The sequence below is a fragment of the Nomascus leucogenys genome, chromosome 1a (genome assembly GCF_006542625.1).
Source record: "Nomascus leucogenys isolate Asia chromosome 1a, Asia_NLE_v1, whole genome shotgun sequence".
Lineage (NCBI taxonomy): Eukaryota > Metazoa > Chordata > Mammalia > Primates > Hylobatidae > Nomascus > Nomascus leucogenys.
In genome coordinates this window covers 21065341-21092565 of record NC_044381.1, presented here as the reverse complement: position 1 = coordinate 21092565, position 27225 = coordinate 21065341, and the positions used below count along the sequence as shown (strand labels likewise).

The 27225-nt window shown below is 36.6% G+C and overlaps 1 protein-coding gene across 2 annotated transcripts in view; it reads left to right on the top strand.

Annotated features, from left to right (window-relative positions):
- MLLT3 (MLLT3 super elongation complex subunit) overlaps positions 1-27225 on the top strand; it is a 284616-nt gene that overhangs the window by 237819 nt on the left and 19572 nt on the right. For both annotated transcript variants that reach the window (XM_003260377.3, XM_003260378.3), the window contains exons 6-7: positions 22728-22803; positions 24849-24978. In XM_003260377.3, the coding sequence (XP_003260425.1) occupies positions 22728-22803; positions 24849-24978 (206 nt within the window). The remainder of the gene's footprint in view (positions 1-22727; positions 22804-24848; positions 24979-27225) is intronic.

Below are 27225 nucleotides of genomic sequence, written 5' to 3'. Positions count from 1 at the left end.
TTCAACCTTTGATTTTACTTTTTAGCTAATGGTTTAGTTTTGTTGTTTATTAGAATAAGTGTTCAAAAAAAACAATCAAGTACAAATTTTCTAACTCAATCAATACTTGATCTACCTTTTTGTTTTGAGGTCTATGCAAGAATCAATTTGGTTACAGATTCTAATGTGGAAAATTTCATCTAGGTAATAATCAAAATACTGATCTTCATAAACATCAATTTGGCCATAAAGCACAGGTGTTTGTTTCATTTGATTAGGTATTTTTGGGGGGCAATTGTATTGTTAACCCCCACTCTCCACTGCCCTCCTGAATGAGCCAGTCCTGCCTCTATTTCTGTTTATAGAACTGGAACTTCCAGATATGTAAAACTTATCCATTTAAAATACCTGAATTTTTGAAACAATGAGTTGCATTTGCTAAACGGGTGACCTTTAGATAGCCTTCCTGTGGTGGCTTGAGAATTCTGTTTGTAACTTTTCTCAAACTGCCTTTTCTAAGATGTTGCCGTATCAAAGGAACTACCTGGTAGAGAGCAATTGATTATATTTTATTGATGAGACTTTCATTTGTATACATTCAACAATATAATTGGCATGAAAACTCACTCTTCAGGATAATATATCACAGTTGTATCTTCTACAGTAACTCTGAGAAACTTGGACAAGGTCAGAACACTGCTATTTTGCAGGATAAAATTGTTTAGCTGCCGTAGGACAGAGTGTCTTTAAGGAATGGAAAACTGCATAGCTAGTGAAGGAGGTCATTAAGCTTCCCCTCCACGACTGCAAAAACAAAAAAGCCAAAATTGTGTTTTTAAACAAAAATAGACCAGTAATAGGATAAACTAAATCAGAGAAATCTGATTTAACAAAGTTCACCAAATCCCTAACATCTATAAGTGTGATATTGCCGTACTAAGTACCCATGGAGCAGCGATCAGCAAAAACAGCCTGTGAACCAAATCTGGCACACTGCTTGTTTTTGTAAATAAAGTTTTATTGAACACAGCCATGCCATTTGTTTACATACTGTCTACGACTGCTTTCATGCTACGAGAGTAGAGCTGAGGAGCTCTGGAGTAGCTCTGACAGAGACTGAACAGCCTGTGAAGTCTAAAACATTTACTATTCAGTCTTTTATAGGAAAAGCCTGCCAACTCCTGCTATAGAGCATCCGAAGTAAGAAAGATGTATTTTCTGTCCTAATCTTCATCTTTGGCTAGTGTGACTGCAGGGAAAAGTGGCTAATATAAATATTTAGATAACTTATACACAAAGCAAAAAGTATAATAGTAGAATTTTACCAGGTATGAAAAGGATATGAAAAGTCAACTTAATATATTAAGACAATTAGAATAATAATTTCTGTATTGGAGAGTAGTGGATATCTGGATAAAATAGTAATAGCAGGCCTATAACTTATTATTATCTAGGTTTAGTTCAGAATGTTATATATATCCAGAAAATAGCCTGGTTTTCACCATAGGAGCAGACTGACCAATACTAACGGCCATAAAAGCTGGTTAGCATTTCTTACGGAGAATTTTTTGGGGTCTAGAATATTTGATGTAGTCACATACTCACTTGGCTGTCTCATTCCAGCACAACTTTAGAATAGGAGTGGAGTGGAGTCTGTCACTTCCAGTGATGACTGTGGCAGCTGAAAGCTTCTGTCAATAGGCTTTATCCAATTCTGCAATGTTCATTACTCCAGCGATTAGGCCTCCAAACAAAGTTTGATGACAGGAGCCAGATCAACTCCTTGTTGGTCTTTCTTTAGCAAAGCTATAGCCACGAAGGAAAACCCACACACAATTCAGAGGCTAACTTGTCATACTTTGGGTTTATTGGCTTCTAAGGGAGTAGGCTTGGGGTGCTGACCAGAGAGGTAGTTGAATGAATGACCCTTCTCCTTACTCTTTAACATGCTGTGCCTTGGAAACTCTCCTCGAAACATTATTTTGTGCCACTTCAGGCACAGAACACACTTGCCCTAAACGTAAACTGACTGGTAACACCATTCTCGTATTTACTTACTCTAATTGCAAACTCTTTTTCATTTCAGAAAACATTATGTAAAGTATGTCCTTTCACATGGTACTTTTTGGACCCTGTTAACCAAATGGCACACATCTCTACATGTTCTGTATATGAAATACAGAAATGGCAGTGCCCATTGGAAATGGGAATTCAGTTTCAACCTAAGGGACAACAGGGCTGTCTCACCAGAACCAGAGTGGAGTGATGGTCCCCTTCACTAAAGGGAGAGATGCAACACAAATATCTCAGAAGGCAGACTGCAGTTTACTTCAGAATGCACCTTAGCATCAATGCTAGAGAGAAACCATTGAAATGGATCTTATGAGACCAAAAGTATCATTTCATAATGGTCTTAAGATTAGAACTTTATTAAAATGGAATCATCTGTCATTTAGTGGTATATAATTATATGAGGCTCTTGTAGGTAACTTCTTGAGAAAACATTATCCTAGGATAGTGTCTCCCCTACCCCACCCCACTGGGCACTATCTGGAGACATTTTTAAATGTTGTGACTTGGGAGTGGGAGTGGAAGTGGTGTCAGCCAAAATTTTCAGCTGAGATTTTAACATTTTAGGACAAATTATTAAGTCTTTCTAAAATCTTTTTGGACTTGGAAAAGTATTTCTTACTGCTTTAGGATGTTCTCAGTTGAACCAAGAACAGACATTTTGTTATTTTTATTCATATATTTCAAACATAATTATTGTAAAAATTTTTGAAAGGTACAGAATTGTTTTATAAAGAAGAAAATAAAAAGCACCATAATCCTACCATTCATTTGTACATTTTCTTCAAGATTCAAAATATCATGGAACAGATGGTTTATCAGAGTAGTCTCCTTAAGTAAATCAACTGAAAGTGGGATTTTTCCTGGGATATTGCTTACATTATCTTTCCGTAGCCCCTTCTCTTTCAAATAATACTACTGTCACACAAAGTTTAGGGTCAGTTTATCAGAACGTGACTAATTATACTATAAATACCTGAATAGAATTTCCAGCTTTAGGAATTCTTACTGATATTTGAATAGACTCAGGAAAAAGTATTGTAGACCCCTTTATTATTTTCAGTGTGTATGTTAATAGGTTAGATATTTTTATTAAGTACCTTTACTTATGGTAGGATTTATTAAAAAATAAAAATATTTTGTAACTTTTCAGTCTGAGTCTAGAGGTAACTTTTTACTTTTCTGCAAGAATTCTTAGTTGATTATGAGATCTAAAAAGGCACGGAAGAGGGAAAGACCAGATAATCTAGACCACCACGTAACAGCGTCTCTGGATTTCAGAAGCCCCAGGAGGGTGCAGCTGGGGAGTGCTATATTTTCTGTACACTTGGTGAGTCAAATTTGGTTTGGCAGAGAATTTTTAGAAGTAGATAAGTCTCTGTAAGTAAAACTTTGCAGTTTTAGCCAAAGAAAACAGACTGTAGATTTGATGACTCTGTTTGATTTATTAGTGCCATATGCAGGGCCTTTTGATCTTCAGGATTCAGTAAACCAACGAATTGATATTTATCAGAATGCCATCACATGGGAAGAAATCTTAATTTGACTGTAGTGTTGATACTAATATTATTATCCAACACCTGCATCCCATTGATGATAATTGTGTTAGATTATATTAAATTTTAATGACAGGTACAAACTGAGCATTAAGAACACATTTTTGAATAACATTAACGTTGACAATTCTCTTATTTCTTAGGAAATGAGTACATTAAACTTGCTTACTTCTGTGTATAACAAAACCTCTTACTAGGAGTGCAGGAACTATGTATATGTAGTGATTGTAGTTTTTAAAGAAAAAAGAAATAATTGGCATTGATGATATACCACATGACCAGATGCTATATAATAAAGTGACTTACAATCTTAATTTGTCAGACAACACTAGAGAGTTTCAATTAAGTTTGAGGTTTTGGCCCACCTCTGAATTCCTTTGTAATATTTTATAAAGTAGCAAAAACTACAGACAGATATTTCTGCCATTAAGCAATCAGCATCCGTTTTTGTCTTTTTACTACCAAGACAAGTTAACATGTGGCAGAAGCATATAAGTCTACAAAATTGAGATGAACTGTTAAGAACAGTATCATGATATTATTATTTTCTTTAAATGGATAATTTGCTTGAGAGTCTTAGGGCCCACTTTTTCTGCAAAAGGAAAAACTTCTCAAACAATGTGATGCCCTAAATAAGTTTCACTTTCTTTTTTCTATGACTTCTCAAATATTACTTGACCAGGCAGTTTTTACCTATAGATGATTTGTGCTTAGATTAACAATCACTTTTTAATTCTCATCTTTGTTTATTCTGTTTGTATAGAAGTCCTTGCTAGAATGTCTTCTATATTGGGCATTGAACTAGGTATCAGCCGCCTGCTCCAGGAGAAGTTTGAGAGAAAATAAATTTTGGATTACTCTAAAGGAAGTTACCTTATTTCTTGAAGTGTCAAGTGTTTTTCAGGGAAGACTATCATGGGGGAGAGGGTGGACAAGCCAAATGGACTCAGACATAACTTTTTAATATCAATTTTATATTTATTCCTGTTGATGATAATAGTAACTAATATTTAGTCATCATTTATTCAGTGGTCTGTCCTAACTGCTTTGCATTGTCAACATTCTAACATTAGTGATATGAACTGGTACCACTATTACTTATGTTTCCCCATTTAGAAATGAAGGAACTGAGGCCTGGAGAGATGATGTTATGTGCTAAGGTCACATAGCTAGAAAGTGGTGGAACTGAGATTCAAACCAGGTTTGATGTTTTCAGAACCTGAGTACCAAATTATTATAGTGTTTCATTCCTTTCACCCTCATTCTAATCTGGACTTTTCAAAATATTTGACATTAAGATTAAAATGCAAAGTTCATGTCAAAAGTAAAATATGCTTATTTTAAAATTGTTTGACATTTTAAAATAATGTACCCCCCATCATAGAGCTGATAGCTGCATTTGTTTTCTGTTCCTCACCAACACATCTTAATATATATAAATCTCAATGTGTATGCATATATACAACACAATAGTGTTGTAGGTGTAGTTGATAGCTGCCAGCAAACAGTGCCATCTGTGTTTTCTCTTGTTTCTCACTTACTGGAAAATGTTACTGAAGCTCAAATTATGAATAGGGGCTTAAAGTTCATGTTCAGTATCTCCACCTTTTAACTCTACCACTCTTTATTTGCACAAGAAAATGTGATCCTCTGTAGTGACTTTACCCTGTTTACAGAATAGGAGTGTGTGCTATTACTGATAGGATGGGCAGGTCTTACAGTTAAAAATACCCATAAGACAAATAGATCCTGCAGTCTTTACATAGTCATTTCTTTACTTTGTGCTTCATAAAACCCTGCAGGCTAGAGCAAGGAATTGATGTAAGTTGATGTCAGACTGACTTTACAAAAACATTCTGGAATTCTAAATCAATGTGATTTAAGATCCTGGTATACTAAGAGAGATAGTTAAGCATTTGACATCCGATCTCTCTAGAAAAATGTCTGCTTACCACACATACAGTAGTATCAGATGGGAGAAGCTAGTTTCTAAAACAGTTCGGGGTGGATGTTTGCCTCTGATTAGTCTGTGTGTGTGTTAGATGAATGAGCAATTGGGAAGTCATGACCATGTGTTTGCTGTCATTTAAACTGCCAATCTAATCTAAATATACATGTGGGTGCCTAAGGAGTCTTCTTTCTTTTCAAGAAGATCATTCTCAACAGCTCTCAATTCCTTGCTGACACACATGAACTTAGGGGCACTTCTGTTTTCCTGAGGGCTACACCGTTTTCTTTTAAAAGAGGTGAGGACAATTTCTTCGCTTGCTGTGTTTCTAATTTTTAAAGATAAACTATATGTAAAGTTTATTTACTATGAGTAGTAATTTCATAGGCAAGATAGCTTCTGGGATATTATGTAAGGTAATGAAAAATGGGCTGAGAGGGATGGAACAAGTAAAAGCTACAGGAGGTTTTGATGTATAGAAAAATTCAGGAAAATCTTATCAATTTCAGATGATTAATTTGCTTATAACATGCCTTCATCTAATTAAGAAAAAAAAAACAGAGAAAAAGTTTTATAATAGGAGCCCTAGTGTGCATTTTTTCTCCAGAGTGATATAAAGTAGGAAAAAAGATACCCTTCTCCTCTGACTTCAGCACATTTGCAAGTATTTTATCTACCAGTGAATTTTTAAATGCATGTTAAAGAAATAGAAGGGTTTTTTAACTCATGATTGTCATATTAAATAATTTATCTTATTTTCTTAGAGAAGCAAAGGATTAGACTTCTAATTATTTTACTAATCTGAAATGAATCTTCTTTCAGAATAATATTGTTTTTACATTTTTCTTAATTATATAGCTTATCATATGTTGAAAGTCATATATCCAAAATGATTTTCTCCATTCACATATTTTTAAATATAAAAGTAAACACTGCAAAATTTAACTTACCAGAAAAATAACAGAGTATCCCTTGTTATCTAACCACTAGGGTATTTGGTAAAAATTAACCCTTAATTATACATTAAAATGTTGTTTTATTAAATTAGAAATATAACTATGTAAATTCTCATACAAGTACATGTATTTCATTTTTAACTTGTTTAATAGTTGTATGACTGAATGGCATTTAGATTGGTTTACAGGTTAATATATATGGCAAATATAATCTAATATAAGTAGTTACAAAATTTAAAGAACATAGCATTTGTTCAGAGTTAGGTGCTTTTTACACATAGGCAATAAGTTCTGCCATTTTTTTCCTAGAGAAATAGAAAAGTTATGGAGTTTTATATTTGAAATATCAGAAAGCATGCACATTCTTCAGCAGAAATAAATTTTCCTGGAACTACATTCAAGGAGAATTTGTCATGTGGATCTCTATAAATTAAATGCAATCACATGATGTTGAAATAGTTAATATTATATGTAAATGTTGTATATGAGTGCTAATCCTGATAAAATTGTTTTTCTGATGCACTAAAACATGTTGCTTCTACCCAAATGTGGAAATATCTAAAGGTTTAAAATACTTTGTTGGAGCATTTTCTTTTGAGATTTCATTTCAGCACAATTTCAGAGAAAACAGAAGCGGATCATAGTAAGTTCCTTTTATTCTAGGAAGAGTCATGTTTAGTAAATTGTATTTTAGAGCAATAAGTGGAGCCTTAGTGTTTCTTTAAAGCTAGTCTCTCCCCTTCCTCCCGCCATTGCTCAGCCCATTCTCAGAGAATTCTGCAATTTGCTCAGTTCATCAGGAAGATCATGAGAATAATAACATCAATATTTCTGGCTTTCTTTCAGATTTTTAGTTTATAAGAAAACAGCACTTTCCAGTCTAATTTGACTTTCAAGTTTCCAGCAGCCAGCTAGAAAAGAATGTACTCTGTTATGCATTTCACATTGTTCCTAAGATAAAAACCAATCTCTTAGGAGATGTTTAAGTCAGATGAAATTAAGTGAAAAGAACAGTCTGTGTTTTCTCCTTGCTTTTCAGCCTATGGTGTTTAAGTGTAGTGGATAAAAGGTAATAAGCAGCCTTTACTACATAGGAAGAAATTGGAATGGCAGGTTATAAACTAAATGTGTTGAAGTTTTAAAAGTATCCATATTTGAATTCTACGTGCAAGTGTGTGTGTGGATAGTAAGGTTTGTAGAACTGAATTCCTGAATAATGATTCCACGAGTAGGAATTGCTCCTGTTTTATGAAGATTAAAAACAAGTTAGGCCTTTAACTCATTCTTGAGATATTTGAAATTGAATGAGTTTCTGAGGATCAATTCAGAAACGATCCCTAACCATCCCCTAAGAATGCTGTAAATCATGTGTGCTGTTGTTCTAATTGAACAGTGTGGATCTGGACCCTCATTAACTTGTCTGTAGGAAGAGAAAATTGAAGTGAGAGAGGAAGAGGCTGAGGAGAAGACCTTTACCGGTGCTGTCCTGAGCTGCCATTGTTGAAGGACATCCTGTGAGCTAATTTCAGTCCCATTTAAAAAAAAAAATCTATTTAGTGATTAGTAACCAGTGGATAAGAGTAGAAAGCCCAAGTGAATAAAGGCCATAAATACTGAAGTCTTTGGGATAACAGCCTGTAAAACTGTCAAAAACCATTGCTTAAGTGACAAAAGATAGCCTGAAGTAACAAGAATGTTAGCTCACTGGGCAATACTACATATTCATGAACGAGGAGATGTAATTTAGTTTTCTTCAAAAATAGAGATTCTTCTTGAATCCAGTACCTGCCTCACTTCATTTGTTTATTTGTTTTGGATGGTGTCTATTTGTTTTAAATTTATGGTTAACTGCTTTTGCTAGTAGGAGTCATGATGCCTGTTTAAAGGTAGCTTCGTTTCCAAAAGTAGGACTCTGATTACTGAAACTTCTGTTTAGATCCATCAAGATCTACTTACTTGTTAAGAATGTTAAGCCTAACTGGAGTGAATGGGTGAGTATTTGTGTGTGTGTATTTTTAAAAGGCAGATGGTTAGGAATTAGATGCTGACAAGTACCTTCTTATTGTTTTTAAATTAAAATCTAAAGTTTGTAATTCTTAAATATTTCTCCCTAAGGGGAAAAATTAAGTAAATAAAAACAGAAGAATGTTAAGTCTGTATTGCAAACTGTTTTGTTATTCCTGCACAATATTGAGATTCAAATGATTAAAGTCTTACTAGCCAGTAATTTAGATTTGTTTTTAGGGCTAGAGAAAATGCAAGATGATGAATCCAGTGTTTTTATTCTAAACCCCAATTGTTCTCACTATGATGATGATTTGGGGGATTTTGAGTGACAATCTAAATTCTGTGTTCTTTAGCTTTGTGGTATAACCTCTAAATCCCAAATGTATGTTTTAGAGATGGGGCTTCAGTGTATTTAAAGTGTTGTGCTTCTTCAAGTTAGAGAATTTTATCAAGTTAGAGTATTTGCTTTTCAACGTCCAGGCTGTGAGAACTAGAGGTGTCATTCATTTGAAGGGAGCAGATGTTAAAGGTTCTTGCCCCTGCCTCCCTAATCCCAAATACCCTTGAAGAAGAGAAACGTTCTGTTACCCAAATAGGCATCTTTCTGATGGTGAGAAAAGGCGGTAAAAGGCAGTAAATCTGCCTTCTCATTATGAAGTGCAACAATAGATTGATTTATGAAGAAAAGCAACTGTTAGGCTTATATAAGATGTGTGCATGGAAATGCAGGTTCCTTTACAGCCTTATAAGCAGCAGCATTCCTCCTATTCTGGACAGGAATCTAATATTAGTAATAAGGAATATGTGATTCTGAATACCACATTTTTAAAGGGGCTACACTGAGAACAAAACAAAAGAATCTACCTCCTAATATTTTCACATGAGAGCTGTCTTGTAAATATAACATGTTTTCGCTATTTTAGTTCATTTTCATTAAGATAGAGGGACTTCTTAAAATAGTTATATTTTTACAAACTTTTTATTAGGACTTAACATTTTAAATAGAAGTGAATGTAAGTATAGCACATTTAGACTGATTTTAAACAATTTCACTTAATATCGTATAATTTTCTGTAAACACTATAAAAGTAAACTCTAAAATAGAGCCATAGATAATTTCAAACTTCTAGGGGGATTATGTAAAGTATTTTGTGTTGGGTTTTTAAGAAAATCTATGTGCACTTCAAAATCTTTTAAATAAGTTTGTGTTACCTCTTCTTCAATAAGGAACTCTGTTTACAGTATAAATATAAAAAGTAAACTTTTAAGCTCTGAGTTTGATTGTTATCATAAAATATTGTAAAATGGCAAAAATCTGGATACTCTCTGTGTGAGTTATAATGAGACTGTCCTGTTTATTTAGCATGTATCACTCCAGAACTAGAAATCATGTGATATAATTAAGATTTGAGCAGGTAAATTACAGAATTAAAACTTACAGAGTTGGTATTACAACTCATCTCTCCCTGTAAACCTGTATCCCCAGTATATGTACATTTCCAAATTATAGTAAGCCAACATATTATGTACAAGAATGAGTTATGCTGTACTTTCATATTATGTACGAGAAAACACATACAAAAAACTGAAAATTTAAAAGTAAAAGACTAATATGAAAAGAGGTCTTGTTATTTTCTTTTACTACTATGTATTATCTTATACACATCTATGTAAACATATATGTGCATACCCACACCCAAAGAACTTTGGAGTTCCTTGATCTAGATAGAGGAAAGAGCTCCAGTATTCTAATTCTAGTGAGGAAGATATAAGGCTTTTAAAGAAATAACCCTTGCAACTATCAGTAGTCTTTGTTTTATAAGCTGATAATGAGAAAATGTTGCATTTTTGACCTGGTGAAGATGAGGTAGTCTTAAGTCAACATTTTTTCCCCAATGGATTTTGGTTATATTAAAAGTCAAACTACCATGGACATAAGTTCTTAGCAAATAAAATAAACTCTTAATGCCACTGCCATGATAGTAAATCCAGGCTTCACATTTAATCAGGAAAATTCTGTAAGATAGTCTGAAGATTAAAATTAATACTTCTTGACATCTGTGTAAATCTGTAAAGATTATATTGGTGTCAATCAGATGCTTTATGAACATTTTAAAGTAACTCATTTTTTAAAAGGTTAAAGTTAATAAGGAAATGTAGTTAAATGTCTTGTCAAAATAATCTCTTCAGATATATCTTTTAGTTATTTCATTTCATTATCACCTTTATTTCCTGAATTCATTCTATTTAATTTACTTTAATACTTTTTTATAATACAAAATATACTTTAATGTTTATAATCAAATATTGAGCCCTGTAGCCATAATGTACTTTTTATGACTTTGTTCAATTCAGTGTTCAGTTCAATGTTGCCGTTATAAATGTTGAGAAGACAAAAGTGATTTTCCACTATTAAATTTCTTATGCTCTGCACAGGAGGGTTACTTCACAAGTAACTGAATAGTTCTGACAATAATTTCAAGATCTCATTGTAAACTGACAAGTTGTGGTGTTTCGATGTTCATTGGTCAACTCCAATAACAATTAATTATGGGGCAGTTCTTTTAGGAAACTTTTTTTTCCTTCCTATTTCTCTTCTGTGAGGAATTACAGCTCTGAGCCCTCTCACTTGTAACATTTTTCTTTCTCTACCCATCACTCTCAAAACACACAAAAAAGAAAGAGAAAACACAGCTAAAAGATATGTCTTTGGCATCACAACTAAGTGGTGTAGTTAAAGGTCAGTTGTGAAATTCAACTTCTACACATGTGATCTTTGCTCAAAAATAGTACTGTGCTTATAGGTGGTGTGACTGTAAGTGGTCTGTTTTCAGATGATTTCTCATTCTCAAAGCTCTTAACAAGGATCCTTCAGCCAGTGATCTTAGAACACATCTTGCAACAACTGGATTTTTTGAAAGAGCACGTGTTCTGGCTACAGTCGTAGCAGCCTTTAAAGTACAAATGGTGATGAGAGATAAAAGACTTGAGGCTCTTCTGCTTACAAGGGAGGAAGCTGAAAGAAAATGATAGCCATCCCTAAGTGTGGAAAAGGGTCTTATGGAGAGATTTATAGACCCCTGCTCCTCAAGGCCATTTTATTTCCTAATGACATTTTCTATTCTCAGACAAGTAGTGATAAGTCCAAATGACAGCATTTAATAATAATAGTAAAGATAATGATAACAATGAAGAAAGTGAATGCAATTGTAAAAACAGGCACCTCAATACAAGCCAATTATCTTGGCTTCCAGGGTGATTTTATATCTGTAAGTTGAAAATATAACAGAAATAAGGACGTTTCCTGTTTTGCTAACAGTTGAGAGGGTAATTCTTAGGATCTTGCTCTATCACCAGCAAATGATGGGTATAACAATAGCTTTTGATAATATAAGAACTCAAGAGGCTAAATATGATTCTAATCTAACATCAAATTCATTCAAGTTGTCGTAATACAAATGGAGACCGTCTACTAAAAAGAGCTGTAGAGTCTTCTTTGTGGTTACAGACTTGAGTAGGTGTCTAGCAATAAAGGTTGCACTCTAGTGTCCTTTCCCCGGTTCTACCTTGTTTTGAAAGAAAGAGCTGTTAACAGCTTATTTAAAGCATTAAATGGTATTTTTTTCTTGGATATTATGGGATTTATATTGAAGACTTAGGAAAAGAGGTAGATCACTTGAAGGTAAATAAAATATATGATTTTACTGTGTTGTCTGATGTGCTCATTGGTCCTATTAATGCCAGTCTCAAGAGGATTAGGGCAGTTCAGAGAAGAAACTTCCCTGTTTTCCTTTATAAAACTCACTGAAGTCCGAGCGTGGTGGCTCACGCCTGTAATCCCAGCACTTTGGGAGGCTGAGGTGGGTGGATCACAAGGTCAGGAGATGGAGACCATCGTGGCTAACATGGTGAAACCCCGTCTTTACTAAAAATACAAAAACTTAGGTGTGGTGGCGGGTGCCCATAGTCCCAGCCACTCGGGAGGCTGAGGCGGGAGAATGGTGTGAACCCAGGAGGCGGAGCTTGCAGTGAGCGGAGATCGCGCCACTGCACTCCAACCCGGGCAACAGAGCGAGACTCCATCTCAAAAAAAAAAAAAAATACTGAAATAGCGAGGTTCCTAGCCAAGATTCATTTTAATATTGATTGGACAAATGTTAGAAGCAATAGATCAGACACATTAACTCCCCTGGGATGAAGTGTTTTGTTTTACCACTGGTTTGCTTTGGGTGTGGATCAGATGTACCTTGGGGAAAAAAGGATATTCCTTACATCTTCTGCAGTGACAAAACTTTGTTCCCTGTCCCTAATTTATAAAAGGGTGTTAGTATGTTCAGAACACTGCTTTAAATTAATTGCCGTTTTTCAAAGTTAACAGTTGCAGTACAAAGAGCATTGGATTAGAAGTCAGAAAATCTGGTTCTAATTCACCTAAATATTACCCCCGGTCACTTAATCTTACTGTATGCTTCAGTTTTATCATCTGAAAAATATTGATCTAAAATGCACCCTGCTATCTTAGTCAGCTTGGGCTGCCATAACAAAATACAGTAGACTGAGTGTCTTAAGCAACAGGAATTTATTTCTTGCAGTTTTAAAGGCTGGGAAGTCCAACAAGGAACCTGGTAAGATCTCTCTTCATGGCTTGCAGATGGCTGCCTTCTTGCTGTGTCCTCACATAGTAAGAAAGAAAAGAAGCAAGCTCTTTGGTGTCTGTTCTTACAAGGACACCAATTCCATCAAGAGGGCCCTACATTCATGACCTCATTTTAAACCTAATTACCTTCCAAAGGTCCCATCTTCAAATACTATCATATTGGGACACTGGGGGTTAGGGCTTCAACATGTGAATTTTGGGGTAGAGGGGGCATAATTCCTATCACTTGCCTTACTAGTGGTAGTGCAAATGAAATAAGGAATATGATAGAGCTACACAAAAATACATTATGAGGTTAGAGTTACTGATGTTTGTTCAATCTCATTTTTATATATCTTTTTATATAACAAAGTTTTGTTCTTTTAGCATGTTTTTGAAGCAGTTACTAATGTAAAACCAAATGATAACAAAATTTCTCTTGATTCTGGCTTTTAATAATTCACTAGTGCATAGGTTGTTAGGTCAACGTAACTAGAATATTGTTTTATCACTTTTCAATACTTCTTTGTTTAAATTTGGCCTTACCTTTTATTGACATAGCTATCTCAATATTTTACCCATTAATGGGAATTGGTAACATAGATTTCACTCATCTAATGGAAAACATTTTTCCACAATTGTTTGGCATAGATGTTATATCTTTTATTTTGAGACAGAGTCTTGTCTTGTCACCCAAACTGGAGTGCAGTGGCATAGCCATAGCTCACTGCAGCCTCAAACTCCTGGGCTCAGGGGATCCCCCTGCCTCAGCCTCCCAAGTAGTTGGGACTACAGGGACACTTCACCAAGCCTGGCTAATATTTTTATTTTTCGTAGAGATGGGGATCTCACTGTGTTGCCCAGGCTGGTCTTGAACTCCTGGCTTCAAACAATCTTCCTGCCTTGGCCTCCCAAAGTGCTAGGATTACAGGCATGTGCTGCTGCACCTAGCTTGTTATGTTATTTTTTAAAATGTGTATTTAAAAATTGAGTGGATTATTTTCAGTTTCCTACAGAGGAGAAACTAAATGAGGTGGACTTTTATGTGTTTTTTTTTATGTTAAGCAAAAAGAAAAGCTATATAATGTGTAAGATGATTTTTTTTTTTTTTTTAATGAAAGAAGGACCAAAACTGTGAGAAGAACCTAGTACTTCAGTCAGGCATGATGAAAATTGAACAGAGAAGTAAATAAAGTGTCTTATATTTCTTCTTTCATTAGTATTAATCCACAGTCTTTCTGGATATTTGTGAAAGAAGAGATAATCTTTATAGCCGGCTATAGGTGTTCTGTTTCCAGGTGAGGTTTACATTTTATGAAAAGTGTAGCAATGTGTCTGAAATAATTTCTATTTAACTAGTTATACTGTACTGTTTCCCTTTTCACTATTTTTATTTTGATTGCTTTAAAGATCAAGTCACCAAAATTCTGTTCATAAACATAGTTGCCCATTAGAAAAGACAGAACTACTTTTGACATCTGTTACCTAAGGAGGAAGTATGCTCTCAGTACAGGATCAGTGCCAGCTTACGCAGGCCTTCTCCTGTGATCTACCTTGACAGGTGCTCTCTTTTGAAACACTTCTAGTTGTAAACATGTGGTTTATCTTACTTGTCTTGGACAAAAGTAATACTCTGTAGAAAATCCATTACAAAATGATTTTGCATAGCCATTTAATGTTGAAGATTATATTGCAAATCCTGGTAGGCCCATTGTTTTCGTAGTAAAGATATATCTTGTATTAGGCAGTAGAGGAGTACGTGACCTATTGTAAATGATAGTAGCAATCTAATGTTGATTAGCTGTCATTAGAACAGCAGTGTGCTAGGTGTTTTTACTTTATTATATCAATTAAGATAGTCACTTCTATATGAGGCTCAGTGCCCTCACTCTATGAGCAAACTAATGTTTAAGCAGTCTTCCCCAAAATATACTATCAAGAAGTAGAATTAAGATACTTGAGCATATGTAGGCATGCCTTCGAGACACCGCAGGTTAGGTTCCAGGCAATTGTAATAAAGCAAGTAGCACAATAAAATTAGGCATGTGAAGTTTTTGGTTTCCCAGTGCATATAAAAGTTATACTATATTGTAATCTATTAAGTGTGACAGTATATATTACCTTATTAAAATATACCTTATTGCCAAAAATGCTTACAATTTTCTTGGCCTTCAGCTAGTCATGGTCTTTTTGCTGGTAGAAGGTCTCGCCCAGATGCTGATGACTACTCATCGATTGGAGTGCTGAAGATATGAGTGGCTGTGGCAATTTTTGAAAATAAGACAATGCAGGCCAGGCGCGGTGGCTCACGCCTGTAATCCCAGCACTTTGGGAGGCCAAGGCGGGTGGATCACGAGGTCAGGAGATCGAGACCATCCTGGCTAACACAGTGAAACCCTGTCTCTAGTAAAAATACAAAAAAAAAAAATAATAATAATAATAATAATTAGCCAGGCGTGGTGGCGGGCGCCTGTAGTCCCAGCTACTCAGGAGGCTGAGGCAGGAGAATGGTGTGAACGAACTTGCAGTGAGCCGAGATGGTGCCATTGCACTCCAGCCTGGGTGACAGAGTGAGACTCCGTCTAAAAAAAGAAAGAAAATAAGACAATGCAGTTTGCTGCATTGACTGACTCTTACTTTTGCAAAAGATTTATCTGTAGCATGTGAGGTTGTTTGATAGCGCAGTAGATCTTTTAGAATTGGACTCAATTCTTTCAAACCCTGCCACTGCTTTATCGACTAAATTTATATAATATTCTAAATTCTTTACTGTCATTTCAACAATGTTCCTAGCATTTTCACCAGGAGTAGATTCCTTCTCAAGAAACCAGTTTCTTTGCTCATCCAAAGGCAGCAACTCCTCATCCATTCAAATGTTATGAGATTGCAAAAATTCAGTCACATCTTTAGACTCCACTTCTAATTCTAGTTATCTTGCTGTTTCCACCACATCTGCAGTGACTTCCTCCATTAAAGTCTTGAACCCCTCGAAGTCATCCATGAAGGTTGAATTCAACTTTTTCCAAACTCCTTTTAATGTTCATATTTTGATCTTGTGAATCATGAATGTTCATAATAGCATCTGGAATGGTGAATCCTTTTCCAGAAGGTTTTTTATTTACTTTGCTCACATATATCAGAGGAATCACCATCTATGGCAGCTATAGCCTTACAAAATGCATTTCTTAAATAATAAAACCTGGAAGCCAAAACTACTTCTTGATTCATGAGCTACAGAATAGATGTGTTAGCAGGCATGAAGACAACATCAATCTCCTTGTGCATCTCCCGCGGAGCTTTCAGGTGACCAGGTACATTGTCAATGAGCAATAATATTTTGAAAGGGATCTTTTATTCTGAGTAGTAGGTCTCAACAGTGGGCTCAAACTCTTCAGTAAACCATTCTGTAGGCAGATGTGCTGTCATCCAGGTTTTGTTGTTCCATTCCTATAGCACAGGCAAAGTAGATTTAGCATAATTCTTAAGGGGGCCCTAGGATATTTTCAGAATAGTAAATGAGCATTAGCTTCAACTTAAATTCACCAGTTGCATTAGCCCCTAAAAAGAGTGTCAGCCTATCCTTTGAAACTTTGAAGCCAGGCCTTGACTTCTCTCTAGCTATGAAAGCTCTAGATGGCATCTTGTTCCAGTAGAAGGCTGTTTCATCTACATAGAAAATCTGTTTAGTGTAGCCACCTTCATCAATGTTGTTAGCTAGATCTTCTGGATAACTTGCTGCAGCTTCTATATCAGCTCTTGCTGCTTCAACTTGCACTTTTATGTTACAGAGATGGCTTATTTCCCTAAACCTTATGAACCAACCTCTACTAGCATCAAACTTTTCGTCTGCAGCTTCCTCATCTCTCAGATTTTATAAAATTAAAGAGAATTAGGTCCTTGCTCTGGATTAGGCTTTGGTTTAAGGAAGTGTTGTGGCTGGTGTGATCTTATATCCAGACCACTACAACTTTCTCCATATCAGCAATAAGGCTGTTTTGCTTCCTTATCATTCATGAGTTCACTGGAGTAGCACTTTTAATTCCATTCAAGAACTTTTCCTGGCCGGGCGCGGTGGCTCACGCTTGTAATCCCAGCACTTTGGGAGGCCGAGGCGGGCGGATCACGAGGTCAGGAGATCGAGACCAAGGTGAAACCCCGTCTCTACTAAAAAAAAATACAAAAAATTAGCCGGGCGTGATGGCGGACGCCTGTAGTCCCAGCTACTCGGAGAGGCTGAGGCAGGAGAATGGCGTGAACCCGGGAGGCGGAGCTTGCAGTGAGCCGAGATTGCGCCACTGCACTCCAGCCTGGGCGACAGAGCAAGACTCTGTCTCAAAAAAAAAAAAAAAAAAAAAAAGAACTTTTCCTTTGCATTCACAACTTGGCTAAATATTTGGTGCAAGAGGCCTAGCATTTGGCCTATCACCTCTTGACATGCCTTTCTCACTAAGCCTAATCATTTGTAGCTTTGATTTAAAGTGAGAGATGTGTCTTGGTGCAGTGACTCATGCTTGTAATCCCAGCACTTTGGGAGGCCAAGGCAGGTGGATCACCTGAGGTCAAGAGTTCGAGACCAGCCTGGCTAACATGGTGAAACCCCATCTCTACCAAAAATATACAAATTAGCTGGGCGTGTTGGTACACACCTGTAATCTCAGCTACTCAGGAGGCTGAGGCAGGAGAATGGCTTGAACCCGGAAGGCGGAGGTTGCAGTGAGCTGAGATCCTGCCATTGCACTCCAGCCTAGGCAACGAGAGCGAAACTCTGTCTCAAAAAAAAAAAAAAAAAAAAAAAAAGATGTGTCGCTCTTCCTTTCGTTTAACCTTTAGAGGCCATTGTAGGATTATTAATTGGCCTAATTTCACTATTGTTGTATCTCAGGGAATAGGGAGGCCCAAGGAGAAGGAGGGAGTTGGGGATTGACAGGTTGGTGGAGCAGTTAGAGATACACAACATTGATTAAGTTTGCTGTCTTACATGGGTGCGGTTGGTGGTGCCCCCAAAACAATTACAATAGTAGCATCAAAGATCACTGATCTCAGATCACCATAACAGGTATCATAATAATGAAAAACTTTGAAATGTTGCAAGAATTTCCAATATGTGATGCAGAGACAGGAAGTGAACACAAATTGTTGGAAAATGGCATGATGAAGCAAAGGATGTCTATACTTTTATCACTGTAGAACATACCATTGAAAGAAACTACATGCATAGTGTTTCATTACCCAGTAGATCAGGTAAGCATGTGGTTAGAGGATCAGCAAGAAGTAGTAAAACATTCTTTTGGTGGTGAGAATTTTGATATTTTACAAACAGGTGTTATATTAGTGAGCAAGGGGAAAAAATCAGAACCTCACTGGACTTCTCTGAATTTTTGGTTTAGCATTCACACATGTGCATGCCCTCACATGCATACAGACACAAGCACTTATTTAAAATGTTTTTTAGGGGACAGGATGGAGAAAGGAGAATATTATATCTTGCAATCCTTAGGGCCTGTAAAGATCTTCATATAGCCCTGTTTATGATGATTTTTTTTTTGTGTGTGTAAAGCAAGTGACCTTGTTTAGTTTATATAATCATCCATGGTTTGTTTTTGGAAGATAAATATGACATTTTAAAAATAAAATACATAACTCACAATGAACTGCAATTCTGTTGGTTGGACTTGATGAAATGTAAGACAGTGTCAGCCTCCTCTAGTGGCAGAATGGCTCTTTGAGCAGTTAACATGCAGGTGAATTCTGTACTAGGCAGGTTAAGTCAGTTTAAGGTGTCTCCACAACAACATGGTTGTACATGCTTCATAAATGTTTTCATTGAGTGGCAATTGCATTCTTCAAGCTGCCTCTGGATAAGTCAATTTTTTTCCTAATTTTTCTCATGATGTGTATACTCATGCTTTCTTAAATTTAAAATTCTTTCAAAAATGTGTTTTTGTGTGTGTGTTTAGGGAAGAAAGGCAGACTAATACAGAATCAGTGGCCTCATCCTGTAGTTTTCATCAGTATCTCTTGTGAGCTTTTTATAAACATGCCTGGATCTCCACTATCAACCTATTAAATCAGAATCTCCTCATATATAGGCTTCTCCCAGCTAATTCTGTTGAATTTCTGTGATTATTGGTCTCTGGGTCCTTGATCAGTGGTTCTCATCAGCATAATTGGTCCCTGGACCTACAGCATCATCATTACCTGTGATGTTTTATAAATTCCAGGGTACTGTCCCACTCACCCATGTCCCTCAACCTACTGAATCTGTAACTCCTGGGTGGGGCAGCAGGCTATTTTAACAAGTCCTCCTGTGGTTCTGTTGTCCACCAAAGTGTGAGATTCACTGCCTTAGATCATTTTAAAGGTCTCGTCTTCCACAAATGCTTGTTCTGTCCTGACTACCAAAAGCTTTTAGGACATTGCCTTGTTGCCCACTCTTCAGCATTTTATCCCTTTTTATCCAGCTCTTTTGCTTTAAACTTTCTACTTTAATGTCCTTGTAGAATTAATGTCTTTTGTTGTAAAACTTCTCAAATACTTTGTGGCAGAGGCAAGGTCTTAATCATAAATGACGAATAAAAAGCCCTTTTTCCTGTTGTGTTATGTTCCTATTTGTGGGTTTTTTGGTGATCAGCAACTGTGGAATTATTAACCTTATTTATGGGTAAGAAGCTAAAAGAAGGCTGCCTCCTGGTTTGGTTCTGGGATTGACATGATGCTTGAGACAGATGAGTCATGTTTCATGTGGGGTAGTTGGTGAGATGGCCACCATCTTCTCTTATCATCCTAGCTAATATCGTTCTCAGCAAATATCTCTGGCAGAGTGGCTTCTTTAAGTCCAATACAATGTGAACTGGCCAGGCAAGATGAGGAATTAGAGCTCTCTCTGCTCACTGTAAGGAAACCTCCTTTTCGGCTCCCAGATGGTTTCCAGAGCTATCAAAATAATATCATTTGCAGGCACTTTTCATGGCTGAAAAGAGCAACTTGGAGAGGAAGAGGAGTACTCTGCAAACCCTGGGAGAAATGTTTTACAGCTGGGCAGTGCACATAAATGCCAACTGAATGCTCTTTCAGTTGTGTAACTCGCCATTGGGGCTCAACAGTAGAAGAGCCACTCAGCAGAAATGAAGAGTACCTCACAGAGCATTTGTACTTGTAAACCAACTTTTCTTTGTGACCCACAAACAGCAATGTGTAAGACATTGTGCTACAGTACTCAAGTAAATCTTACAGTGCTGAAGGGTTGGTAGGCCGCCTGCTGCTCATTAGAGATCCTGTCTGGCTCTTTTCCTGCAGAATGAGTGCTAGATTGCTGACACCTGCTTTCCCATCAAGACTGAGGATGTGAATTGTGCATTAGGAATGTCTGAAAGTGTTTCCTTGTGTCCAAGTTGGTAGAGCTTGTTGCTACCTTGGGAGAAGGGGGTGAGAATTCAGTGCTGGAAGGGAGATGAACAAAGCAGTGGTGGGAAACAAATATAAACTGACTGAGATTCTCATCCTCATTTAGTGATTTCTGGTTGTGCTCTTAGTTTGTCCTCAAATTTGGTCACCTTGAAGTAAAAAGATTTGTTCTATACACAGGAAACCGCAAATATTCTCAAATATGTAGTTAAGACTATGAGCATATTAAAAATAGGATGGAAATAAATTTGGTTGTAAGAACATTACTAAGTTATTGTGAAATAAATTTAGCCTCAAATATGTAAAATTCAAGTTTGTTGGTATGATTGGTATCTTTGCACACTTAGATCCATGTGTCTGCATTGCGTGTCTTTACCTGCCATGGAATCTTTCAAAAAAACTGTGGCAGAAGGTGTAACACAGGGCCTAATGTGCTGTCTTTAGTCACCGATAAAAAGTGCCTCTTGTATGCAGTGCATTATGCTAAGTACAAGAGGATTACAAGAAGCACAAGACAGACCCCTAATTTTTCAAGTGCTGGCAGTCTACAGACTATCTGGGGAGCAAAGACACATCAGAGGCAGTGCAATACTGTTGTACCTCTAACAAGAAAACATGATACTTCCACTATATTTCAGTGGTTTTGGAGAAGGAAGAGAACTGAGTTGGGTGGGTCAAAGAGGATGTGGAACTTTCTGATTATAAAAGGATGAGGAGAATTCATAGAGAGTAAGAGATTGGAGTGTGTGTATGACCCTCTTTCCTTGCCACTAATAGGTTGTGGAATTAAAGAGAATTTACAAAAAAAGAATGACAACATTTTCCCTTGACTCATTTGGACCTGTCTGGGTCTTGTTATGAATATTGGCCTCCATTTGTGAACTGTGGACGAAAGGGGTTAGGGTTGGGTCATGGCCTTGGGCCACAGTTAAATTAACTGGCTCATAATGTGATTGAACTAATGACCTTAGCCTCATTACCACTATGTTTTAACCAGTTGAGTCAATCAAACATTACAGAAAGGGTAATCAAGGTATCTCTTAGAAAGACACCTGTATTTCTCTAATGACCAGTAATGATGAGCTTTTTTTCATATGTTTGTTGGCCGCATAAATGTCTTCTTTTGAAATGCAAATCAAAACCACAATGAGATACCCTCTCATGCCAGTTAGAATGGCAGTCATTAAAAAGTCAGGAAACAACAGATGCTGGAGAGGATGTGAAGAAATAGGAACAGTTTTACACTGTTGGTGGGAGTGTAAATTAGTTCAACCATTGTGGAAGACAGTGTGGTGATTCCTCAAGGATCTAGAACCGGAAATACCATTTGACCCAGCAATCACATTACGGGATATATACCCAAAGGATTATACATCATTCTGTTATAAAGACACATGCACATGTATGTTTATTGTGGCACTATTCACAATAGCAAAGACTTGGAACCAACCCAAATGCCCATCAATGATAGACTGGATAAAGAACATGTGGCACATGTACACCATGAAATACTCTACAGACATAAAAAAGAATGAGTTCATGTCCTTTGCAGGGACATGGATGAAGCTGGAAACCATCATTCTCAGCAAACTAACACAGGAACAGAAAACCAAACACCACATGTTCTCATAAGTGAAGAGTTGAACAATAAGAACGCATAGACACAGGGAGGGGAACATCACACACCAGGGCCTTTCAGGGGTCAGGGGCTAGGGGAGGGATAGCACTAGGAGAAATACCTAACGTAGATGATGGGTTGATGGGTGCAGTAAACCGCCATGGCACATATATACCTATGTAACAAACCTGCACGTTCTGCCCATGTATCCCAAAACTTAAAGTATAATAAAGAAGTATTTTATATCTAAGATGAAAAGAAGGAGACCTGTATAGCAGTAAACATAGGAGTGAAATCAAAGCCAGGTCCTTTTCTCATGCAACGCCCAGGTGTTTATCTCTTCATTCTTAAGTTTTTATACTTGTTTCTGCATCTAATAGAAATAAAGTGGGCACAACAAAAGACAACATGACTCTCCTGTGTTAGTAATTTGACATAATGAAATGCATCATGGTTTTTGCAGGGGATGGTTTGAGCAACAGTACTGTTTTCAACTTTAGATGTGTGGTATCCCGTAAATTTATTGATGGTGCCTTTTTATTCTTCTTTAAAGTCTGAACAACCCAGTCCTGCCAGCTCCAGCTCCAGCTCCAGCTCCAGCTTCACACCATCCCAGACCAGGCAACAAGGTATCAACATCTCCTGCAGACTAGGAGATGCTTTTCTCATAAAACATCTTAATGGCACTTTGGGAGGCTGACACGGGTGGATCAAGAGGTCAGGAGATCAAGACCATCCTAGCTAATATGGTGAAACCCCGTCTCTACTAAAAATACAAAAAATTAGCCAGACGTGGTGGCATGCGCCTGTAGTCCCAGCTACTCAGGCGGGGCTGAGGCAGGAGAATCCCTTGGACCTGGGGCGGAAGTTGCAGTGAGCCGAGATCGCGCCGCTGCACTCCAGCCTGGGCGACATAGTGGGACTCCGTCTCAAAAAAAAAAGAAAAGAAAACAAAACAAAACCATCTTAATGCGTTGATTTATCACCTTATACTGTTTTATTATTCAAATCATAACTTGGCTTTTTTGCAGTTGTATTTATTTCCCTTAGGAATACAGTTGAGTATTGTTCTGATGTACGAGGCAAGGCTCTAGAAATTCCCCTTTTTCCGGTCCCTGCCATCAGATTCTCATTGCTACAAAAGGATTATAGACACAGCCCATCCCAGGGAGTTCCCAAAGGAAATACAATAGCAAAAGCTTTAAGAGGCTTTGACATAGGGAAATAGGTTTTCATCTTTCCTCCTGGACATATTTTTTTTTCTACATGTTAATAGTCTTTAAGGCAATACTAATTGGCTATCTTTTAAATATATATTTTTCTCTACTCATGATCAAGTGTTAACTTGAATTCAGAATAAAGACATTTAAACTAGAATATTTAACTAATTATATTTTCCATTTTTGTGTATGTGGAAAATCTTCAAATGTACACTCTTTTTACAAGAAAAATGCATAGGTATCAAAGTAGAATTTGTGTTTTAGCATAGTATTGAACATTACCTTTTTAAATGACCACACTGAATTCCTGATGGCCTTGAATGTTTTGAAAAGGATTAAATTGTTGTGTGTGTTTGGACTAAGGCTAAGCTTCCAGGAAAAAAATAAAATAAAAGACAGTAATCGTTTTGGCTATTCAGAGGTCTTGTTTCACTGACTTCCAAAGAAATAAGCCCACTACAAAAGCAGAAAAATTTGGGTTTTGCAGAATGTGAGATTGTAGGGAGTCATGATGGTAATAGCTCAGATATGCCTGTCATAGATGAGACTTTACGAATTGCCTAATCCCGAATGAAAGTGTCTCTCTTTCTTCATTGTCTTTATAACCTCTTCTGTTAAGATTAAAACTATTTTTCATCACATTTAGCCTAGTAAAGTGAAAATAAGCCACACTAATGAATTTGTGTTTGTGTGTGTGTTTTCATTTCTGTCCTGTCCTAGAATAAAATTAGAGTTTGATTTTTGTTCTTTTTCCTGTCTGATACTGGATACTGTCCTGATTTTTCTATGTACCTGATTTATTACATGGTCTTATTTATGTTTATACATGCTGGTATTGTGCCAGTAATTTCTTAAAAAGTAAAATGAAAATTGGCTGCTTAAAATTGCTGCAACAAGACCTTGTGTCCAAAATCAATATGAAGATCAGAGGTAGGATATTACACCATGGAATTGAAATACTTTATAATCTGAACTTGACTGAAATGCTTGCTTGACCTGAAATTGACCTTGAAATAAAAGGAACAGCTAAACCTTAATAGATCAAAAACTACCACACAAAGGCTACATTGCCAAGAACAAGTTACAACCACAGTGATTTATTAATCTCAACTTTTCAATGCATGGATTAACCTAACAAAACATTCAATTTACTAATAGATTTTTCTTTTTCTTTTTATGTATAATTTTTCTTAGGGAAGAAAAATACACAGAAAAAATTCCTAGAAAATAAAGATTCTTTGATGAACATTTTGGGAATCTATTATGAAAACAATAGTGTTTTGGCAGAGATTGCATTTTAGAAACTATACCAATTTGCCTTGTAAATTGTATAAATATATATGATGATTATTTTTAACCAGTATTCAGTGCTGGTAAGCATCCCCCTGTTTCTAATATGGCTAAGTGTGTTTGAGTATATGTTTGATTGCCTGTGGTTCATTGTCATTACTCAGGTCCTTTGAGGTCTATAATGAAAGATCTGCATTCTGATGACAATGAGGAGGAATCGGATGAAGTGGAGGATAACGACAATGACTCTGAAATGGAGAGGCCTGTAAATAGAGGAGGCAGCCGAAGTCGCAGGTGAGTGTCTTGGAAGGAAGGGGTTGCCTGTGATGAAGTCAGACTTTTTCACAAGCCCTGCTGGGATAATCACAGCAAAGGTGTGAAACACCAAAAACGGCAGTAGGTGGTCACATTCATTTGATGCAGGGTCTCCTTGGCATGCCTACACACACTTTACAGGGAACTATTTCTCCTTTTTCTCAGAAAGAGGCTTTTCCTCTAAAAATTTTATAGGAAAAAGTCACATTAGATGTCCTTATCCTTGGAAATGTATGCCAAGTGGCAGGACTGACTGTTAAAATAAAGTCTGTTTTCATTTGAAGAGTTTGGGTTGATCCACTGCTGGAGATAGTCTCAGAATTTGAAGAAATGTGTTTGCTGTTTGTAGTTAGAAATACATAATTGGCTCCAGTGAATTACGTGTGTGACCTAATTAAAACTAGGATCACCTGTGTGTTTTCCAGAAAATAAATTCCCTTTAAGTGTGCTGACAATTAGGTGCCTTAAGTAGCTTTAATGCTGTGAGGCATAATTCCATGTTATAAGATGGTAATTCATGTCACTTATAATTAATACTCAACTTGAAATTGCCCTGAGGATTTTATTTCTTTATCATGAAGAAAACAAATAGGCATGCTTACTTTAATTTGTCTTGAGTGGAAAAAATACGAATCTACTTGAATTTAAAATCCAGTTACATTTATAATATATTGCATTAAATCTTTCCCTATTATCCAATACTATGTAGAAGACCCTAAGATTAAAAAAAAAAAAAAAAGAAATGCAGTCTTAACCCAAACTGGAGAGACCGATGCTTCCTAATTGCCAATGCTTTGTCCTCTGAAAAGAGCCTCCTTAGGGTGTGTGCCCCATTAGATATCTCAGTGACTGTTTTTTTATGGTCGTATTCAACCCGTTTCTCTCCTTGTCTCTCAGACTTACCTGTCAGCATTCCTTTAAAATAGGAGAATATAACCTCTTTAATATGACCATGGCCTTATAACATTTCCCTTTAGAAGTCTTTTTGTCTGATAAAAAGGAAACTGGTAGGGAAAAAAGACCTCAAAATGGACTGAAACTTAAAGTAGCTTCCTTATACCAACCAAAATCCTGACCACTGGCTGCTCTTAGATTCAGTTGATGAAAAATGTGTGACCTATTTAGATGATTTCTCAAGTTGTTATTTAGAATATCTGGATATTCTGTGATTAGTTGTTGCCCACCTCCTTATTGCTCCAACCCCTGAGTCCGTGTGGTCATGATATAGGTTTGTGAGTCATCTGATATAGATATACATTGTTGGGGCTGCTTTTCTTGTTCCCTGCCTGACATGTGCTGTGTTAGCATGGCAGTGCCAGTGTAACATTTGATCTTCACTGCACTTGTGAAGTCTCAACTGTTTAATCAGTTTAAATACTCAGCCTTCCACTTCACTCAAGAAGCATTTCAAAACAGCGCTTCAACTGAACACTTCATTAATGTAATTTAGTTAAGAGAAACAAGTTCTATCAGTTTTTGCTAAAAGGATGTCCCAGTGTATCCTTTTCATTTCGTATCTTGTATCTTGTCTGTCTGAATACATTATAGAGCTAGAATGTGATTGCCTATTCAGAGTGAAAGAAAAACTATCCTGATTTCTAAAACAGTTTCTGTTTCTGAGAAGCATATTACATTAGGTGCTATATAACCAGAGAATGGGGAGCAAATACTGAAAGAGGACATCTCTGAGGGAGGACTACATTCAGCACAGTAGAATAAAAAATCTCTCCTATTGTGGATAAAAGAAAATTCCATTTTCTTCTGAAAAGAAAAAATGGGGAGGAGGTGGTGTGTATTGTCTTTAGTTGTTTAATTTTTAAAATACATCATTGTGGTTTTCCAAAGCTGTTATCCCAAACATACCATTTCTTTGCGTTGTTGTAGCGTATTTCCAATGAATTGTTGTATCAGTGTTCAGAACTAGAGACAGCCTTGAATAATGAATGACACAGTAGAAATGATTGGTAGTGGTCCTAACATGCCGGGCTCCACATGTTCAATCCTTAGATGTCACTCTGTGCTGTCAGTGGTGCAGGGCTGTTTTCCACATTCTTTATGAAGTTTCATTTATGTGGTTGCTTCTTCCCCTGCAGCGTGTATTCTAGACATGTTTGTAACTTTTTCATCTGTAACAGAGAGGCAGGAGGAAAGGAAAATAAAGGTAGTAATCAACAAACTAATTTTGCTGACCTTCTAGTGGCATGCTTGATCATAGTAGGTGGGTAG